Source organism: Dryas octopetala, chromosome 1 (assembly GCF_963921425.1).
Source record: "Dryas octopetala chromosome 1, drDryOcto1.1, whole genome shotgun sequence".
Taxonomy (NCBI): Eukaryota; Viridiplantae; Streptophyta; class Magnoliopsida; order Rosales; family Rosaceae; genus Dryas; species Dryas octopetala.
Window position 1 is genome coordinate 12,404,384 of NC_141366.1, and position 15,392 is coordinate 12,419,775.

Sequence of the window (15,392 nt, forward strand, 5' to 3'; positions counted from 1 at the left end):
CTCTCTCTTTATCTCTCTCCTTTCTCTTTTTTCTCTCTCCCTCCTCTCATTCTGCTTTTTCTTTCACTATCGTTACACAAGCCCCCCCGCCCGGTGATAGGGAAAGGGAAGTTATTTGGAAAACAGGTTCCAAATTCAACTTCAAGTCTTCTTCTCAAATCAATTGGGTGGTGCCTCCTTGGAGTTTGGTGAAAATACACAATCCTATATTTTCACTCTTTTTTTTGTCTTACTGAATTTTCACTCTACAGCCATAGCTATGGCCCAAACACATCCTGACATTTTCACCAATTATTAATTTATTACACATAGAACAAGGGGCCATAAAAATTAACGACAGGCATCTCTCACCATCTCGGGGAATAGAAAAAGTCAGAAAAGATGGCCAGCAAATGCCAATAGGCTATTACTGCCTTACTGGCATGTGATGATGCGCACTTCCCCACAAAAAGGCATCCCCAGATGCTGACTAAATACCAAAAGTGGGCACAACATGATTTTTTTTTTTTTGGCCAAGAGGGGCACAACATGATAAATGTGAAGAAAGATGCCCTTTCTATGCCCTCAAAGGCTCAAACTATAACTCTTGCATTTCAAAGAAACCCAATTACTTCTCTAGAAATACCCCTAAACCCTGCCCCTACACCAGATCTGAAGATCTTGCTTTGGGAACTTGAAGAAACCTCATGTTATGTTTGTTTGAAGACACACTTCTACGGGGGATAAGATGGTAGATCTATGGTCAGAATCTCTCCCTGCAGGTGATCAATCTTTGCATATCACTTACTTAGAAGATGAAGCAGAAGTCATAGATTCATGGAAACCTCCGTGGATATGGCTTATGAAATTTGAATCTCGATTTTTGGAATGGGTGGCATCGGTAAATTTGTTTTTCACAGTTGATGAAGTAGTAAAGAGCTGGGAGTTGTTCTGCAACGACCAATTGACTGTCTTCTTCGTCTGAAAAACGTAAATCGCTTCGCATGAAAAAGTTCAAATCTCCTCAATGATATTATAGCGTGAGAAGAATTGTTGCTGTAATATTAACAAAATATTTTTCATGATAGGCAATGATTATTCAATATTACTCAAATACAATTAATATTTTAATAGTTATTTAGGGCAAAAACTAGTCAAGAAGCAAGATTTACAGATTTGTGTTTCAGATTGACATAAATCTACTATGAGCATTCATGTTGTGTTTGATAAAATTTTACTTATGTTCATGTTTATTTCTATGTAAAACCCAGAAGCCTAGAATTTGCTTTGTGCCAATTAAGATTAGCTCTGTAATACATTTATGTACCTATAATCTAGGACCATTTGATTTATGTGTATGCGTTTTAGCTCATAGTTGGATTGAATGTACCTCAAAAACAAATTGTAATGAACATGGTGATTTAGACAAATTGGCTTTATAATATCGTAAAGAAATTATTTTTGCAAATATGAGAATATTGAAACACCAGAATGCATACCTTGGCATGTGGTATGTGGAACATGATTCACAGCATTTTGGTAAACAGGTTTTCTAGCCATTCTTCAATTATTTTCCCAGCGTGTTCCTTTCATTCCTACATGGTTTTACAATTGGCCTCATTATGTTTAACACTTGATTTGAACACTTTCTGTGAGATCTCCTTTGTTCCCATGTCCCTTGCTTCTCATTTTGTTTTAAAAAAGGCAAGATAAGTTAGTCTGGGACTCTCAGAGTATAAATCTAGAAGGCATATGAGACAGGGCTAATGGTGCTTAAGCAGGATAGTCATGCAACTTTCAAGAAAAAATATGATTCCACTAATTGTTGCTTCATTTGAAAGAAAAAAATAAATAATACGATGCATATATCGTTAAAGTTTTTTTGTTGAAGTATATCTTATTTTAAACATAATGAGGTATGACTTGTTAGACTCACTTCATATTGTAGTTTGATTATCGAAACCGTCTATTTTCTAAGTTTCTATACAAGGATATTCATCATTGCAAAAAAATTAGATAAATCAGAAATTGTTTAATACTTTGATTAAAGGGTCATCATTTCAAGTATTTACATCACAATTAGATGTCTTAATGGTTTATGACTTCTTTACTATTTTGCAATGATGATCCTTATATAGAGACTTATAAAATAAATGATTTCGATTATCGAATTACAATGTAAAGTAAACCTCATAAGTCATACCTCATTGAGTTATACCTCAATGAAAGGGTCTACATACACCATACACATCTTTGGGAGGAGCTTAATTAAATCCAACCAAAGCATCTCATGCTAACGACTATGAATCGAAGCTATTCCTGTGAACTTTAACAACAATTAAAGGAGTTCATAGCTAGAATATTGTGTTATGCTCCTCTGCTAAAAGCCTAAAAGATTTTCATTTCAAGAAAGCTTTCTAAAGTATTTTATTCAATGATGTTTTTTCCATGTTCACAAAAGAAGAAACCGAAGATGAAACATGCAAAGACAATTGCAACTCCAGAACAAAGAACAATCAGGCAGCTAATTGCAAGAAGTAGTCTTCCTTCAGCCTTCTTGATTTGATCACTCTGTGTTCCCTACATGTAGGGAACAGGAATCCTCTGCGTTTCAGCTGGACCTGCTACCATATCATTCCAAACCAGATCTGAGAGTGCCATTGTCAATTCTCCCACCTTTCCTGTTATAAAAAACAAAAATAGAAATCCATTGGAGCTTGTAAGAAGCAGGGGAGGGGATTTTAGTAAACAAAAAACTAGGGAGCCTCAATATCAAAACCCTCTACTCATTGCAAAAACAAAAACAGTTTTAAGAGAAAGTCATTACCATCTCCAATGGGTTGTTCATCCCACATGATAATTGGCAACAGAGGAAGTGTGCTTCCTACAAACATCATTTCAGCTGAGCTTTTGCCTTCTTCCACAGTAAGGTTTGTAGTTCTCACACCTTTCAGACGCCCCTGCTCAACCAACTTGGGTGCTAGTTCAAGAAGCCTTACCACAGTACACCCACTAAGGATCTTATCAAAGAAGGGTACTACAAGCTCCTTCTCATGGGTTATAAAAGCAACATTCACATTTGGACCTTCTGTTATATAACCTTTCTCATCAACCCATATGGAAGCAAATGCTCCCTTCTCTTCAGCTTCCATGATCGAAAGGACGTTTGGAAGGTAGTTTACATTCTTCATTGTTGCAAATTCTGGTGACTTCATGGGAATAGTGGATGTAATCACTTTAACCCCATCTTTGCGCTGATTAAAGTCCTCATCAATGACTACTGCATAGAAAGCAGATGTAGGGCACCTTGCAGGTGAGAGCAAGAAGTTCCCAGGACCTGCACTCAACCAATATCTTAGAGTTCCTTTCTTGCACTGTGATGCTGCTGCCAGTTGCAAAAGAATGCTTCGAAGAGTTGTTCGAGGGAAGGGAGAGGTGATCCTTGCTTTTGAAGCTGATCTGAGAAACCGGTTCAGGTGGACATCCAGTTCATAGATATATCTGCAGGAATCACAATTCAAATTAGTAACTTAAACCATAAGCCACAAGAGATGTATCAATATGAATGTCAAGAACCAAAGAGGAGATTATAATGCCTACCCATTTAAGATAATCGCTGTGTCAAACACACCATGCCCTCGATGAACCATGTGATCATCTATTGGAATCACCATCAAAGCTGGATCAAGAATAATTCCACCATAAGTGCTGGAATACATGGCTGGGTATGGTGGTTTTGTAACTTGGCTCCACTTCTCATGCAGCTTCTCAAGCAACTGATTGATAAAACAATATCAACGTAAAAGTTGAGTATTCCACCAGTAACAAATTATCAGCTAGTGACAACTTCAGGAGCTTATCAGGTCAGTAGGGAGATTAAGGAACTCCTCTACAGGTTATCCTTGCCTAGGGACCATTATTTTATAAATACATACACAATTACAGTGTAATTACCCCCAACAACTCTTTCTCTCTCTCAGTTTTCTTTTTTATCTATATCTATTTTCTATGATTTTCATTAACTCAAGCACATTTTGGAACATATATACTGAGAAATTTGAAGCCAAGCTACAAACAACTCCCCTCTATAATTGTATGCACAAAACATGTAGACTAGTGTAGTCTTTGCGTTTATAACAGCCAACATGGAAGATTTTATGACCAGAAATTAGCACTCACTATATTATTCAAAACCGTCTAAACATTATAATCTCCAATCAGATGTATCTTCAATTTAAGGCCATAGTAGATTAACAAGGTTCACAATGATAAAACAATCTTTCATTCACTTAATGTTCTTTCCAGAACGTAATTGTACTCTACCTGTACCTATAAATCAAATATCTGACAGAAAGGTCTTTCCAGAATGTAATTTGTAACATGACAAATGTTGCTCCTACTCATGTAATTAGTAAAACTAGGGGGACACAAGTACACTGTAACAACCAGTGCCTAATCATAGAGTAACTTAAGAAAACCCAGGTAGGGTGTGATATAAAAATGGAGGTTTTGAGTTCTCACCTCGGATGATGATTTAAACACATGAACTTGAAAGTCATTGACTTCTCCAACCTCCAATGTATCTTCACAACAACAACAACAACAAAAATTAATAGCAAGTACAGTACATCAACAACCAAACCCCCAATTATGTTTTTAGATGATCTTGATCAAAGAAATTACAAATGGGACAACCCAAAAAACAAAATACACAGAACTAAAGTTCACCTGATTTCGGGTCAGAAGAAGAGCTGTGGCCTTCCATGGATTAGCAGAAGCAGAAATTAACAGAGTTAATTACAAATAAGCAACAGAGTGAGGAACAGGGGTGATAGCAAATGAAATGGTATGAACTGGTTTTATTGGAGTTAACTACATATTACAATCAATTAAAAATGAAAGAGAATCCATTTCTGTTTCAACCCTTTGCAGTTCGTCTTGCAGTGTTTTGGAGAGTAGTAGTGTCAGGTGACTGACTTTTGTTCTTTCTGCTGTACCCTTATTGATGGAGAGATTCTATATCTAGGCACCTTGTGACGATTGTAGCAAAGTAATAAATCCTAAATCTTCTTATATGCTATCATTTTTCATTAGTTGAGATAAGAAAATCAAATTCTAGTCAAATGAGATATGAGCCAAGATTTAGTTCATTGATGTTTATAAAATGACAAAGTTTGTTCTCTCTGAATCCAGAGTATGTTAAAAGGTAAATTTGGTGTTTCTTTCTTTTTCTTTTTTACTATGAATTATTTTCCCACTTTATCTTTAAATCATAGCTTTTGGCCTATTGCAATGATATGTATATTGGACACTTCACCTAAAAATGAATAATGTCAAGCCACACACGTGAAAAGCTTTGTTTTGTTCTGTATATCTGTGTTGGAATGTAATATTTTCTATGCAAACGAGTCTCTTGGCATAGTGTGGCCTCTTTTTTTCAAATAGACAATAATGATTATGTGGAACTAAGACTATTCTAAACCAAGCTGCATTATTACAAGTTTAAAACAAAACTTTGCGCTGGCTTTATGTATAGCCAAAGATGAGAAATAAGACAAGTCTGAACGCCAATAGCATTCACATGTCAAATCCTAATTGGTACTTCAATTTGTTTACCAGAATTGCTTACCATCTTTTGCTTTGTTGGGAATTTGGATCTCAAAAAGAGCCAATGGAAATTTCATAAAGTGGGATGGATTTGTTATAGGATGGTCAACTTGGATTGTGAGGTGTTTCCCATTACATGGTTCATACATCACACACAGAATGATGCCTGTTGGTACTTTGGGTTGCTGCTATCAGGACAGTGAAAAATTATTTACATTACTTAGTTTTTTTGGAATGTTAATGATACCATTAAAATTCTCTTGACCTAATTTTCATTTCATGGCTATCAGAGTGGGTGACGTGGTTTCAAATCTACTGAATACCCCTTCACAAATAAGTAAATAAATCGATAAACAAAGGCAACAAAATCAGGAATATAATTGAAATACACATGATTTTACACAGAGATCAATCACATTGAGATAGATTTCCGGTCTGGCTTGAAGTTCATAATGAATCACATATGAATGATTACAACAAAGTAATGATACCAGATAACTTAAGTGGAGGAAGAATAATTTATTTCTGGGTGGTTCAATGTGAACCCCCTTATTTTTGCTAAGTTTCTTGCTAGGCAATCACTCGTGCAGTTATTGGTACCTGCTCCATTGCAGGACTTCTTAGTATTTTAGCTTGTTTCTTTGAGTGCCTTTCACAAAAGGATTTAATTCTTATGAAAGCTTCTTCGATGGATGGTGGATCAGCAGCAAAAGTGAAACGGAGCCAATTTTTCAATCCCACTGTAGTGCCTGGAATGAACATGTAATTCCCAATGTTAGTAAGTGCTAGTGCTACTCTTAAGCCATGACAAGTTGTAGACACAAAAGGAAAGATCACAGCTTCTTTCCTCTAGTAAATGTTGATTTTGAAATTGCAGAGCCAAAATTTCTGTTTTGAAAGAGGAAAAAGAACTATGAAGCTTAAATCCTTAATCCATCTAGTTAGGTAAACCCTTTGTTGATTTGAGTATTTGAACCATTTGTAAGGTTAGAGTTTTAATGAAAGGGGCCAAGGGAGGTTACTTGCTTAACGATTAGGCTAATTGTTTCAATGATTTGTAGTAGACGGATGTGAAAGTTGAGCATGTTATCAACTGTCAGAGGTCATCATCGATTATTAACAAATACATTATACTCTACGAAAGAACAGAGTTTATCAGAATGACTTTAGACTATAACAATAATTCCTGAACAAAGACAGACAAAGAATAGATTCTAGGATATCAGAGAATAGGAATTTAACAAGTAAAACTGCACTTGCAAGGAAAAATTTCAACTTTAATTTGTTAACTTCTCACCTGGAAGTAGGATCACAGACTCCTCTCTGGCCAGCTTGAAACAAAAATCGATATCATCACTGATATCTTCTAGTAATGAAATATTCAGTTTTACCTGCATGGAAATAGTAATATAAATAGTAGAAAGCAAACCTGTTCCAACAAACACTTTTTTTTAAGAGAAGGTTTCAGCAAGCACAATGAGAATTGCAAATTCAACCATTTCCTCACCATTACAGCCATAGATCCCTCCGGTTTCTGCGAGCAAGTAAGGCAGGGGATCTCCTTTATCCTGTGAAAACATATATCTGAGGCCTGCCTTAGTATATCATTGGTTTTCTTGAAGAAGACATCCTCGCTTTGCTCAATGATGTGAGGAACTGCAGCCTAAACCACCAAAATACCAATAAAATGTATTAGCAAGTTCCTCACATGCACAAAATGTAGCAGCTATATTTAAACAGCTATTGCAATGTAATTTCTCCACATTGGGTTTGAAATGGGTGTAATAAGCCAATAGTTGTCGATTTGACAAATGCTAGGACTTGCGTTATCTCAGTGAACAGAAACAACTATACCACTCAAGGAAAATGCATGTTTGCAATTCCAATCTATAAGAAAAACATATAAGATTCAAAACCTGAATGAAGGTTGCCGGCCCCCCAAGAATATCAAAATACTTCTTAGTACGTTCAACAACCTGTAAAGATGTAAATTTAAATTAGTATTCATCAAACAGGTAGTGGAGATTGGTTAGAGAGATAGAGAGAAGTAGAAAGAGGGGACACCTTGGGAGTTTTATAGATTCCATTTGGATCAGTTGTGACAAACCAGCCTAGTCGCCAACCAGGAACTATCCATCTCTTTGATAGAGATCCAAGAGTAAGGACAGGAACATTTGATCCAAAAACTCCCATTGGCACAAACGGATTGCTCCCGAAAGCGAGGTGCCCATAAACCTCATCAGCAATTACAGTAAGGCTGAGCTTTTTTGCAGTTTCTGATATCTAAATGCAACACGCAGACAGTTACAATCTACAGAACTGCAGATATAAAAGAAATGAAGCAAAATTGTAAACCACAAACCTTTTCCAAATGGTTATAAGAGTATACATTCCCACATGGATTTCCAGGGTTTATGATGACCAATGCAACAGTATTCCCATCTGCAAGAGCCTCAATGGCTTTAAGATCAACCTCCCAACCATTTTCAGGAAGAAGATCGAAGTGCCGAACTTCAATATTTCTAAATGCAGCACAAAGTTCATATATTGGGAAACCCGGCCTTGGAATCAAGATGTTCGCACCAGGGCGAGCAAGAGTGGCTAGAGCAACATCAATAGCTTGCGTGCAACCAGATGTGATGAAAACATCATCAGATGATAACTTGTATGGGAGATCATGAGACAGATATTGAGCAATAGCCCTGTAAAAAGAAAAGCAGAGATTAAATTTGATTGGGAAAAAAAAAGTCCAATTCTATCCTAAGCTGCAGTATGACAAATTTGAAAGATGTCTCCATCTTTCAACTATACAAACTACATATCGTGCAAGTAAATGCAGCTTATTCCCCTATAAACGATGGAGTAATAAAAGGGCAATCATTAACACTAATTCTATATTTTTTTAATCAGAGCATTATCTCAATGTTAATACAATCCCACATAGAGAATAAAGCACAAACCATGGATATAGGGAACAAAAGAAACCATCTTTGGGTGCTCTGAGTGATTTTGTTATTGTAAAACACAGTCAAACAAAAGCACACTGAATTTGGCTTCATTGTATCTAGAGACAAATTAACATAGACCCTTTGCACACCGGTTATGTTCATCAAAATACATGATTGAGCTTTAAACATATAATATAACTAACTCACACTAAATATGTAACATCAAACATGGAAGGAAAGTATGCAATGTGTGCACATGATTGTTAGTGATATTGATCCAAAATTCCAAACTAAAAACATTTTCAATTCAACCTACTTAAAAGAATGGTCCCAAAATTAAAAGGAAAACCCAGAAATTTACATTTGTTTCTTCAACCTAGCACATACAATACAAAAAGTAAGTTAAAGCTAGAACAGCATCAACAAAAAAGAAACAAAGAATTACCTTCTTGTTTGGGGAAGACCAACAGTAGGAGCATACCCATTGAACTTCTGAGCTTGAACAGCATCAACAACAGCTTCTACAGCAGCAGGGGTTGTGCTAAAGCAAGAATAAAGAGTAGGGTCACCCATACCCAGTGAAATCACCCTTCTCTCTTCATTTTCATCAATGCTTTGCATCAGCTGAGCAAGAATGCCTTTGATGGTGATATTTTGAGGGGCTTCCACTTCTTGGACAAGATCTCCATCAGTACCAAATGTGATGCTTCCATTTTTGGTGTTCTTCTCTTCCAGTTCTGAGAGTTCTGGGAACTGGGTTTTGGCTTGCTGGGGTATGATACGAGAGAACTTGCCCACTGAAGCATTTTGGTTGCGGAGTGGGAAGGCATGGCCAAAAGCATTGCTCTGAAGAAACAGGGACAAGTGTACGCTCAATTTCACAGAAAGCAGAAAAAATTTTGTAACTCATATAATTCGTTTTCATAGAGAAAATGATTCAAGTGAACAAAATTAAAGCATTTTTCAGTCAAAAATAAAAATAAAAATATGAAAGTATTCAACGATCTAAAGTATAATGTTGTTTAAAATAATCAACATATATGGAAGAGTGTAGATTGGACCGTACATGCACTTTGTGACATACATACACATTTTTTTAACCTTCGATTTTGACGAGTTCTCTTTAGAATTTGATGCAGACCGGTCATGAGATTTGGGTCCAAATCGAACTAAAAAAATGGGACCATTAATCCTTCTTACGTATTTCTTGGGTTTAACAGTCTTTTAGTAGTGAATTTATTTATTCACTACTAAAGTAAATAAATTCACTACTAAAGTAGACATCTTTCTTCCCTTTAGATCTATTTATAGGTTATTCAATATCCATACTATAGGTGACGTATGTACAGTACCACAAATTATAAAAAACTCATTCTCCATCATACACCTTATAATTTCTTGTGTGAGAGATGTAAAAGTACGAATAAAACTTTTATGCAATGACTCTGTATATTTCATATGCCTACCTCTCTCAATAATATATATCCGTGATAATTTTTTTTTTTTTTTTCAAAAGCAACATGTTGGCCCCAGTAAATATTTAAATATGTATTCATCAGCAGACAGCATCTGTAACATTGTAAATCTAGCTATCAAAAAAAAAAAAAATGTAAATCCCAATCATATTTATTTTGTTGATCTCACAGGCACATCATATGTATCATATGGTATGGAGTCTATGGATCCCAATTCCCACGTACATAAAGTTGAGATATTGTATAATAATTATGTTGACGATCATAAGGAATATTTTCTCCTCTGGCAATGAGTGATGTGTCCCCTAACCATGCATGATGCATGCCATATATGAAAGGTTTCTAGAAGTTGAGATTTGTGAGTAATTAATTCCATTATTTCTGCTTTTCCGGTGTAAAAATCGACTGTTTGCGGAAATAAATAGTAAGTTAATTACAGTGTAGATATCTGCTTCCAGCCAACAGATTCAGAACCCAAGTTTTGAGAATGACAGGTCTTGAAACTTGGGTTGGTATGGTTACTTTTTAAATTTGTAAAGGACTGAAATGGTATGCTAGCTATATTTATATATGCATTAAATTGTAAGACTATGAATGAAACCGCAAGTAATAAACAAGAAAATGACTTCGTCCAAAAAGAAAAACGTACTAAACAAGCTAGAAAAATACCATTTGGCCATTTTCATGTTTTTTTTTTTTTAGAACTCAAAACACAAAACTAACCACTTCAATTCCTACGAAGAAATCAACAAGCTATTAGTCTAGTGATATGAAGAAATAAAAATTCTGCTATTATATAAGTCCAAGAAAGAGAGAGAGAGATAGATATATATATATATATGTAGATATATGCATACTCACTGAGTTCAAAGGGAATGAAAGAGGAAGCTGGTGATGTGATTGTGAGTGAGATTGTGACAGCCTTATAGTTTCATTGGGAAGCAATGAATATGCAGTTGATATCTTGCTCAACATGATGACTGCTAGCTCTGTAAAACTATATATATATATATATATATATATGATGATGATGGTGATGATGATGATGATGGGGCTCCTCTAAATCTCTAATGCTCTGTTTGGTGTGGAAGGCAGGGAGGGAGGACCTGGAGTGAGTTTGTGAATGGAGCTACACAACCCTCTCGGCCACAGAAAAACATGGCATACTGGTCGTATTTATAATCTGAAGAATGCCCGCATTCAAATCGCAGTGAAAGGTACCCTGCCCACCCGAGAAAAATAAGTAACAATAATGTCGATTCAAACAAAAATTCAGGCTTTTTTTTTTTTTTTTTTTTAATATTAAAAGATATTCGTAGTTTTTTTAATACTAAAAAATATTCATGATTTTGACCAAGCCAATTATTATTTGGTCAATATATAGTAACTAGTTATTTAATATATACGATGTGGTTAGAAGTGTGAACACAGATCTAAGTGTATGCACAGCAAAAAAACGGGTAGGATTGAAAAAAAAAAGAAGAAGAAAAAAGAAATTAAATCCTACTCAATTTTTTTTTTCAAAAATTAAGATTTTTTTTTTAAATGTGAGTTTTCAAAATCAATTTTTAAAATTTGAAAACGTGTTTGGTATGAAATTTGAAAACAATTTTTAAATTTAAAAAATGATGACATCTAAGAAAAAAGGAAGTGTAAAAAAAAATTGAGAAAAACGATGTTTTATCATTTTTAAAAAGAAACATGTTTTTGAATTTTTTTAAAAAAATTATTTTTAAAAATGGTCTATCAAACGCGTTTTCTTAACTAAAACTTTTTTTTTTTAACAAAAAATAATTTTTAAATAGAATACTAAACATGCCCTAAGAGCTTGATGGAAACATTTGTTTAATTATTGGCATGGGTTAAAATTGACTATGTTTTCCCTTCCCCATATAAAAGAAAATATCTATGATATATTTAATAACTTTTTTTGTTGGTTTGACATAATAATGACAAGAAATATATATATGCCAACCTCTCCAGCAGGTCGAATAAAACTAAGGCAATCTCTTTGGAAATACAAACACTTTTATAATAGTGTTATTTCATAAATGATTTTTCTATGTTAGATCGACATATGGTTTTCATCTATCAAAATAATTATAATTAAGATGCTTTGTCTCCTATAAGGGACACCATTTTGGTTAGGAATTAATTAGTTTCTATGAAGTCATATGTAAAGGTGCTCAAGTCATGAAATGATTATTATTTATTTATTTTTCTTATCTGTGAGTGGGGGATTTAAATATGGAATCTCTTCAAAATTGTGGGAAATAGATAGTTGATAATCAAATTATATTCATGTAATTTTGTTAAACAAATAAGCAAAAGGAAGGAAAAAACTTCATGAAATAAAAGAGTTCATATAAACACTCTTTGATAATGAACTAAACGATCATGAAAGAAAAAAGTCTATATTTATAGGAGACAAATATAAGTACTTATGATATTTAAGTATATGAGACAAATAGAAAAGAGTTCCCACTACACCACTTAACCACTTATGATATTTAAGTACATGTAATATATTTATAGGCATACTCATACTTGAAATATAATAATTTATAAAATTATAATTGGTATTCTACACTATAACCTTATACACTAAACCATAAAGTCTGAAACCTTATACCTTAAAAATTTACTCCAATAATTTTAGTATAGAAACTATAAATTATAGTTTTGAACTTTTAGTAATATTTTTGCAATATATAAACTATAAATTATATAAACTATAAACTAGTGATATTTTTAGACTTTTTGTAATGATAATATTTAAATAGAGACCTAAAATAATATCTTAAAAAAAGGAATGATATATAAAATATATTTAATTTTATAAATTATTATATTTCAAGTATCAGTATGCCTATAAATATATTGCATGTACTTAAATTTCACAAGTGATTAAGTGGTGTAACATGAATTCATACTTTGACTCTTCTCACAAGGTCATAGGTTCAAACCCCCAGCGTGTGCAAAAAACAACTTACACATTTTTTATTCAATATATATAACTTTTATATAATATAAATATATATAAATAATCTGGTTCGGTTCGGTTTTTTTGTCAACATGATTTTGTCTATCATTTTGTATGTTTTTTGTTAGTTCATGGACCAATTTGAAATGAACCTTATAGTGAATGAGAAAATTTGAAATGTTTTATAATTCATGGACCAACTTGAAATGAACCCTATAATTAATGGGAAAATTTGAAATATTTTATAGTTCGTGAACCAATTTGAAATGGACCCTATAGTTGGTGGATGTAAATGTACTTGAACCTTTTTCTTATTACAAACTTTGAATAAGAGGTAATAACCCGTACAAGTTTTGGAGAAATTATTTTGTGTAACCGTTATATTGACATGTGGTATAACTAGTCTATTTGTTATAATATGAGTGGATGTTATTAATACTATACCCTACTAATATAAACACATCGTCCAGTAATACCCTTACACGTTGGATTGGTTATACCACGTGGCGGTATATCGGTTATACCTTATAATTTTTTCAAGTTTTGTTATTAATTAGCTAACTATATACAAGGAGTAAAATTTCGTTTTTTAGGGGTATGAAAATTTTAACACCATATCAAATTAATTTCGAAAATTTCGCCGAAATTTTCCGAAATTCTCGAAATTTCGCCGAAATTTTCCGAAATTTTTGAAATTTCGGCGAAATTTTCGATATAGAGACCGGAGAGAGAAAGGGGAGGCTACGACCGGAGGGAAAGAGGCAGAGCCACCGCCGTCGCCGTCGAAGGAGGGAGATAAGAGATCCGGGGAGGGAGAGGAGGAAGAGAGGGAGATCGGGAAGGGGGAGGGAGAGGGAGCAGAGAGAAGAGAACATGGAGGAGGAGGGAGTGAGGGACTAGGAGAGAGAAAGAGAAGATGAGAAATTGAGAACTGAAGAAGGAAAGAAAAAAAAAGGAAGAGGTCAAACTGGTTAGTCACGGGCAGGGGAGGAAGAACTGAAGAAGGAAATAAGAAGAAGAAAAAGAAAAAGAAAGAGAGAGGGAGGAGAGAGAAGAGAGAGAATGAGTGTGTCATGGGTAGGGGGTAGGCGTGAATCACGGGGGAAGAAGAGGAAAAGGAAAGAAAAAAAAAATTCTTTTTTTTTTTAAGATAGATTAAGATTTGGAGTTTTTAGGTAATTGGAAAGAAAAAAAAGGTTTGAGATTTTATTTGGGGTTTGATTTGGTCATTTTGGTGTTTCGTTTAGTTGTAAACATAAATTATGAAAAAGAAATTTATCCCCTTATCATGAAGTTTCATTTTCTTAATGTTTGGTTTTCTAATTATGATAATTGTAAAATTGAAATTTTAGGTAAACCGTTGTCATCACTGCTGTCATCGGATTGGTTCTATTTTAACCCAATTCGGCTTAATTTAACTATCGGAGACCATTTCCAAGTCCCTTTGAGTAAGCTTGCTACTTTCCGTTGCCACATTGGTAATTTATTCGTGTAATTTTATTATGTAATTATTAATTAGAGAAGTATTTTTTTAACAGTATTGTCTCCAGTTCGCATTATATTCATCATATATCACATGAAATCTACTATATTATTTGATTTCTTCAATGTTTTTTATCAATGTAGTAGATAATATGTTAAATAATCATATGGTCAAGTTTCATTCAAAATTTCCATATTTTGATAGCAATTTTCGTCGTTTTTGTCTAATTTTATCGAAATCGAAATTTTAATCGAAATTTTAATTGAAAATTTTCTCGAAACCAAAATTTTACTCCTTGACTATATATATGGAGATTTAATTAGAGGTCATCTTATTGCGACACATATGGCATGCAAGTTACATCAGATGCATGGCTAATCCATATATGCAACTTATCACGACTAATCCATGCTTGACTCGGGCAGACAAAACTTATGTGATGTTGGTTTTATCATATGAAATTAATGCGCACTAAAAGATGACATATGTTCGCGAAGAAAAAATTATAATTAAAATTGGATACATGTCATTTTTAAGTGGACTTTCTTACTACTCAAACAATGTAAGATGGTAACAACATATTTCCACATAAGTTTTTCTGTGAATGGCTTACGAGATTCTAATAAACATAATTAATTAATCTACTGCATTCTACTTCAATATAAAATTATAACTGTAGCTTGAATTAAATTCAATGCATGGAAAATGGTGTAATTTTTTAACGTAAGTGTCACACATGATATCTTTTTCTCTTAACAAAAAAACACATGTATATTATCATATAAAAATGATCAAACACATAGGGATGTACATATATGTGACATGTATGTGACTATGAGAAAATTTGATAATGATAAATTGTATTGAAGTAAAATTTACATGAGTGTACAACACTAATATACAGCAAGAGTAAACTT

General features: G+C 33.8%; 2 protein-coding genes across 2 annotated transcripts; both read right to left on the reverse strand.

The window, feature by feature from the left end:
• Nucleotides 1–2,047: 2,047 nt before the first annotated feature.
• Nucleotides 2,048–5,065, reverse strand: LOC147297979 (D-amino-acid transaminase, chloroplastic-like). The gene is made up of 5 exons (XM_086254800.1): nt 4,708–5,065; nt 4,501–4,562; nt 3,580–3,755; nt 2,807–3,480; nt 2,048–2,660 (listed from the first exon to the last, which is right to left on the reverse strand). Exons 1-5 carry the CDS (start codon nt 4,742–4,744, stop codon nt 2,560–2,562), a joined length of 1,050 nt encoding a protein of 349 aa, XP_086110926.1. The 5' UTR covers nt 4,745–5,065; the 3' UTR covers nt 2,048–2,559.
• Nucleotides 5,066–5,946: 881 nt separating this feature from the next.
• LOC147297980 (putative aminotransferase TAT2) lies at nt 5,947–11,146 on the reverse strand. The gene is made up of 8 exons (XM_086238613.1): nt 10,871–11,146; nt 8,980–9,380; nt 7,949–8,288; nt 7,651–7,869; nt 7,503–7,562; nt 7,094–7,249; nt 6,884–6,977; nt 5,947–6,335 (listed from the first exon to the last, which is right to left on the reverse strand). The coding sequence occupies exons 1-8, from the start codon at nt 10,982–10,984 to the stop codon at nt 6,157–6,159; spliced, it is 1,563 nt and encodes a 520-aa protein (XP_086094739.1). The 5' UTR covers nt 10,985–11,146; the 3' UTR covers nt 5,947–6,156.
• Between the last annotated feature and the right edge of the window lie 4,246 nt (nt 11,147–15,392).